The sequence below is a fragment of the Cetorhinus maximus genome, chromosome 11, assembly GCF_964194155.1.
Source record: "Cetorhinus maximus chromosome 11, sCetMax3.hap1.1, whole genome shotgun sequence".
Lineage (NCBI taxonomy): Eukaryota > Metazoa > Chordata > Chondrichthyes > Lamniformes > Cetorhinidae > Cetorhinus > Cetorhinus maximus.
This window is the reverse complement of record NC_135889.1, coordinates 62,263,578-62,269,959: the sequence shown is the minus strand read 5'-3', so window position 1 is coordinate 62,269,959 and position 6,382 is coordinate 62,263,578. Positions and strand designations below refer to the sequence as shown.

Here is a 6,382-nt window from a genome sequence, read left to right as displayed (position 1 = left end):
GATTTGTTCACAAATAACTAAACATAAGACCAGATTTCCCCAATTTCACCCTTGTAGAAAGTCCAAAGCTCCATACAGCAACATTTGTTATTATACCAATGCAAGCTGGACTGTAAGGTTTTATTATATAATAAAAACAAAAAATGCTGGAAAAACTCATGTCTGGCAGCATCTGTGGAAAGAGAAACAGAGTTAATGTTTCGAGTCAGTATGACTCTTCTTCAAAGCTAAAGAGTAGAAATGTGATGGATTTTATACTGTTTAGGAGGGGGTAGAAACTAGGAGCAGGAGTAGGCCATTCGGCCCTTCGAGCCTGCTCCACCATTCATGATTATTGCTGATCATCCAACTCAATAGCCTGCTCCCCATACCCTTTGATCCCTTTTGCCCCAAGAGCTATATCTAACTCCTTCTTGAAAGCATACAATGTTTTGGTCTCAACTACTTTCTGTGGTAACGAATTCCACAGGCTCATCACTCTCTGGGTGAAGAAATTTCTCCTCATCTCAGTCCTAAATGGTCTACCCCAGTGGAGCAGATGGAACAAGATAGAGGGTCAGAGATAGGCGGGAGCTAAGGCGAGATTGACAACTATTAACACATTCTGTTCTTACCTTTATGTCACAATCAGCGACTTCTTTTGTCTTTACCACAACCATTAACAATCCCTTTGTCTCGTGTCCATGACATCTTTGTCAATCTCTCCTTAGCTCCCACCTATCCCTGACCTTCTATCTTGTTCCTTCGGCTCCACCTCCTCCTAAACAGTATAAAATCCAATACATTTCTATTCTATTTAGCTCTGAAGAGTCATACGGACTCAAAACGTTAACTCTGTTTCTCTCTCTACAGATGCTGCCAGACCTGCTAAGTTTTTCCAGCACTTATTGTGTTTATGTCAGATTTCCAGCATCCACAGTATTTTGCTTTCTTCATATAAGATTTCATTGATCATTCAAAGGCAATACAATGATATCATCCTTACTTCCAGCACCATTCTCCAGCATTTACACAAAGCTTTCATAAGGAACTGAGCATGAAATACAACTTGTTAATTTCTGGGAGGGATAGGAGAACACTGGGCTAGTGTGTGGATGAAAGGTCTTACAAAGGGACAGTGTCCTACAAATCCTTATTTAGACGATACTCTGCATACAAAATGTATTTCCTCCTTCACAACTTAAACATGCTCCGGGCATTAGGAAAGTGAAATTAGATTTCATTCTGAACAGTACTGAATAGCTGTGCTTCCATGCAGATATTAGTGAAACAAAACATTCCTAAAACAAAGAAAAACTGAAAGTAAAATCTATTTTAAAAGGGCATATAAAAGAGTAAAAATCTATTAAATATCAACATGAAGAATTGTGAAAAATAGCTGATACATGACAAATTGACTCTTATTCTACTGTGCAATAGCAGAATTCATGACATAGCAGAGCTGCAAAGTCTTGTATGCAGTAACTGGGTAGGAGGAAGAGAAGGCAGCAAAGCACATGACTGGTGAGGGTAAGAGTCTTAAGAAACAGTATCTTACAAATCCTTATTTGGATGATTATTTATTTTTTATTCAGTGGATAAACAGTTAAGAACAAACCATTTTTCTTTCCTTTTTGTCACAACTTTTTTTGTTTAGCAACAATAGTGGAAAACCCAACTTTTCAGAAGAATACAAATACAAGTTTCATGATACAAAATTACATTTTGCAGTAATTATACTACTGAAAGCAGCTTCCTGGATCCAGTCATTGGCAATAAGACCCATTGGCAAAAAATGCTTTCGTATAGCATGTCAAACTTGATTTTAAATAATAGTACTCAACAGCTCTTTGCTTACAGTTTTTACTTCAGAAATTTAAATTCAAGTGAATGTCATTAAAAAAAATGAATGATATATTTTTCAGGTGGAAATTCAACGCTACCAAAACTTTGTAAAAATAACTGCAAGCTTATTTGCATAGTCTCTTTCCATTTAGTGTTTTTAAATTTTTTCCCCCAAATTTTATTTAAATAGTTAAGAAAATTGGGGGAGAAACAAAATGTAACAAATATTTTATTTTATTTAGTTTTCTGGAATCACTTAAAAATCTGAAGTCTGTCAAGGGAACTCAGGCAGCTTCAGAATACCAGCTTTGAATTAGATCAGCTAGTGCTATTTGCTAGCTGGATACAGAACAGAGGGGAATGCAGTTGAGACACAATGAGACAACATGGAGAAACCAGAAATTTGAGTGGGAAAGAAAGGTGACGCTGACCAAACAGGCAGCAGAGGGATGCAAGTAAATAAGTACCCACTGTGATTTATCTTTTGATAGTATATTGGAGAGGAAATGGGTAAAAGTACTACACAGTATACTAGATGATACCTTGATATGCAACTGCAAGAGGCGCACAACAACATCTAATGACATATACAAAAATAATAAAATTTCAGGTAATAGCAGATGTTGAGGGGTATTCAATGTTTGGGTGATCAAGATCAGGAAAACGTAGAAACTGAAATCAAAGAACCATAAAAGTAATACAGCCTTAAACATTATAAAAATTTATCAACAGGAGAGATGGGAATTAAAGTAATCTCCTCCTGGATTCAAAGGATAACAACCCTCTCAAAGCTTGGCCTTTGTGGTCTACAATATTAGAACTCTCAATGTATGTTCTTGTAATCACTCCCCAATCACACATTATTCTTTGGAAAAAAATTAAATCGTTCATATTAACTCGATGGAGAGGATTAAAGAAAATATACAAAAAAGTGTTGGCCCTTACATGCAATGGATTTATAAGCTACAGAATTATAAAAATGTAATATTGTACAGTTTTCCCTGTAAGTACAAAAATCTATCACTTTTTGTGAAATGCACATCAAACCCTGAAGCCATTTATCCCACAGGCATATGTGTTTTACTGTTGCACTATATTCTCTAAAACTTTGTACATAAGTGACTTTGTAGTGTAATTTTTCTTCCATGTAAGCTCTCATCACATTCAGAAATTCAAGATACTTTTCAATACCCTTTATCAAGGTATTTTATGAAATTTTAATGATACTCTAGGTTTTATTAAAATATTAATTTCATTTATTACCATTATAAGGCCAGAGCTAGTTAAAACTGCACAGAATTAGAAACCTACAAAAATGTATTAACAATATATACAGAAATTTACCTACTCCAAACATGAAAATGTACCATAAATTTATCTAATAAAAATGTCAAACTAACATACATTTGAGTTTTTTTGTATATTTGAATCATTTATTTTGTGAAGTATATAATATACTATAACACTGATAGCATAACTGTCTAAAGTGATCTCAATCACACTTTTAGTCCCATTTAACAGATTGTTTCTACAGAGGTGGCCTGTTTACCAGCTTTCCTCTGTTGATCTTTTTCTTTCTTTTGAATCTTCTCTCTTTGTTTTTCTACTTTCTCTTGTGCTTTCTTAATCTCTTTAAGCTTTTTCTTTATGGTGGCACGATCATTTTGACTGGCAACACCTAAAGCCTGAAAAATCGAAGTATAACAAAATTGTAAACGCACTTGAAGCTTACAACATGCAAAATCTGTGTTATATTATAGCCTCTACAAATAGAATGTTCTACTTTTACGCTGACAGGGTTGGTGGTGCAAGTGAGAAAAGTAGGTTCTTCTTATACAAAAGCAAGGATAGTATACTCTGCTTCTGCTGAATGCAAAATCTTTCAGGTGTATACATCAACTGCTATCTATTTGTGATGCAACATTATCCAGAAAAGGGAAAAGGCCGTTTTACATGAATCAATATCCACAATGCAGGATAGTTTAAAATTGGTTCTACTGAGGCAGCAATCTGAAGTAATCTAGAAGTCATCACCATGCAGGGCAGCTTACTTTTGCCCTTGGCTGTCAAACACAGTGAAGCAGGCTGGTAGGCTTTTTTAGCTAGGGGTGGACTTGAATGGGGATGTGGCTGAGCCAGAAAACTCTCTTAGCATTGTTGTGGGGAAGACAAAAGTAGAGGAAACCACTTAACCACTGCAAAAGGGCTGTTTTGCTTCCTCTTGTCTGTCTTCCTAAAATTGGCATACAGCTAAAATTCCTGGTTCAGTTCAAAAAAAATGTTTGGGCAGGCAATCTCAATCAGCAGAGGATGGGGGCCTGGGAAACAACCTGCTAAACTCACTCAGCAGGGATACCATAGTGATAAACTCACTCCATAGACACGTGGCTTGGGCTTTCAATAGGAAACCAAACTTTATCTGTCGTGGTGGTGGGAGGTGGAGGGAATTGAGACTTGCAGGATACAACATGCTCAACGCTCGAAATATGATCTGCAGCATTACATTTGCTTATCCGAGTAATATGCTTTCACTCCGGAGGTGTGGAAGAAATAAGTAGCACATTCTGCAACAGGGGAATGCCCGGCAATATAAATTAGTTGGGTGCAACATACAGAACCATACTAGTCTCTCGCAATGGTGCAGACCAGCAGTGTCGACCGACATCGTCAAAAAATGAAACCACTCTATACAATTCTGCTACCAACTCAGACCAGACAAATGGAAAGCAACCATGGCCTTGAAGAAAGGTTAGAAATTCAGAGAAGAATAAGACTGCGCTTCAAAGAGACTTTCATTCATCCAAAAATAATTAACCTTTCTGGCAGTGAAGGAGAGTTTGTTCACAATTTGGTTGCTGTTGAAAGAAAAATCAACTTCTGTTTATATGTTTTTTAAAAATGGAATGCAGTGACCTGACCACGCATGATATATTATACATTTATTAAATGCTCCATCTAGGGAAATTAGAACTCCAAGTTAAACAAATTATATTTATCAACAACTTCTGTAAAATCTGAGGTTACATCTATGCACTAATTAGTTTCTTTACGATTAATAACGATTAAAATAAACACACACACTTATGCACATTCCCTTTGCATCAAAACATGTTGTATAACCAAGGCATAAACCTGCCCATAAAGGTCCTTAGTTTTCCAAGTATGTGTTTGAATCTAGTGGAAACTTGGTTATCAGTCAGTAGCCAGTTATTTTAAAAAGCCTACTTTCACATGAAAGTGAAGGGTGTACTTATGGCAAAGGACGACAGTCAAGTTGCAGTGGTTAATGACACCTATGCTACAGGTGATCAGACCAAGGCACTCAACTACAAAGCATGACTGGACTGGACTTTCATAGCTGTTGATAAGGGAAACTTGATGGCAGATAATTTCTTGGTCTCTGCAACTGAAGTAACAGAAAACAAGCTAGTATCTGGCAGTCACATATCCCTAGGCAGGACCATTCCACCAACTTTAAAAAAAAATTCATTCACGGGATGTGGGCTTCGCTGGCTGGGCCAGCATTTATTGCCTATCCCTAATTGCCCTCGAGAAGGCAGTTGTGAGCTGTCTTCTTGAACCGCTGCAATCCATGTGGTGTAGGTACATCCACAGTGCTGTTAGGGAGGGAGTTCCAGGATTTTGACCCAGCAACAGTGAAGGAACGGCAATACATTTCCAAGTCAGGATGGTGAGTGACTTGGAGGGGAACTTCCAGGTGGTGGTGTTCCCATCTATCTGCTGCCCTTGTCCTTCTAAATGGTAGTGGTCATGGGTTTGGAAGGTGCTGCCTAAGGAGCCTTGGTTAATTCCTGCAGTGCATCTAGTAGATGGTACACACTGCTGCTACTGTGCATCGGTGGTGGAGAGAGTGAATGTTTGTGGATGGGATGCCAATCAAGCAGGGCTGCTTTGTCCTGGGTGGTGTCAAGTTGTTGCAGCTGCACTCATCCAGTGGATCCTCCTGTGGATCACCTCCATGGCACTGCTCTAACTTAATTCAACTTCTACTTGTCCCTACACAATTATCACATCTCCTATAATGATATTTCAACATTTCATTATAGCAACATCATGTGCCCCAAGGCTCTATACAGAGCCTCCATCATTTGCAAGTCTACATGCTGCCCCTTGCTGACATCAGTTTAATACATGCCAACAGCTTTCAGAAGTGTGCTGACAAAATCTAGCTTTACTCATCTGCTACCCTTCTTGACTCAACCACTAGTGTACTTTGTTGACATAAAGTGCTGGTTTAGCAACAACTTCCTTCAACTCAACATTAGCAAGACAAAAGGCTCTTACCTCTTTAGCTCCTGTCCAGAACTCCACACCTTAGCAACCAATGCACTCTCTCTAGCAATTCTCTCCGATTAAGTCAGACAGTTTGCAATATGCCTGTGAGAACCTAAACTGCCAGCCTTGCCAATTTTAAGGCTGTCATTAAAATATTATAATTTTCATAATGTTATTGGGATTTATTGTAAAGTAGGAACGGTGGGGTCTGGATAGTTTCTGTGTGTGTGTATGTGTGGCACTTAACGGAATTAAAGACAGC

General features: G+C 38.0%; 1 protein-coding gene across 4 annotated transcripts in view; it reads right to left on the bottom strand.

Annotated features, from left to right (window-relative positions):
• Nucleotides 1-1,543: 1,543 nt before the first annotated feature.
• The window catches only part of LOC144686636 (neurabin-1-like), a 112,787-nt gene continuing 107,948 nt past the window's right edge, over nucleotides 1,544-6,382 (bottom strand). For all 4 annotated transcript variants that reach the window (XM_078552097.1, XM_078552099.1, XM_078552096.1 and 1 more), the window contains one exon: nucleotides 1,544-3,509. In XM_078552097.1, the coding sequence (XP_078408223.1) occupies nucleotides 3,339-3,509 (171 nt within the window). In that variant the 3' untranslated portion in view covers nucleotides 1,544-3,338. The remainder of the gene's footprint in view (nucleotides 3,510-6,382) is intronic.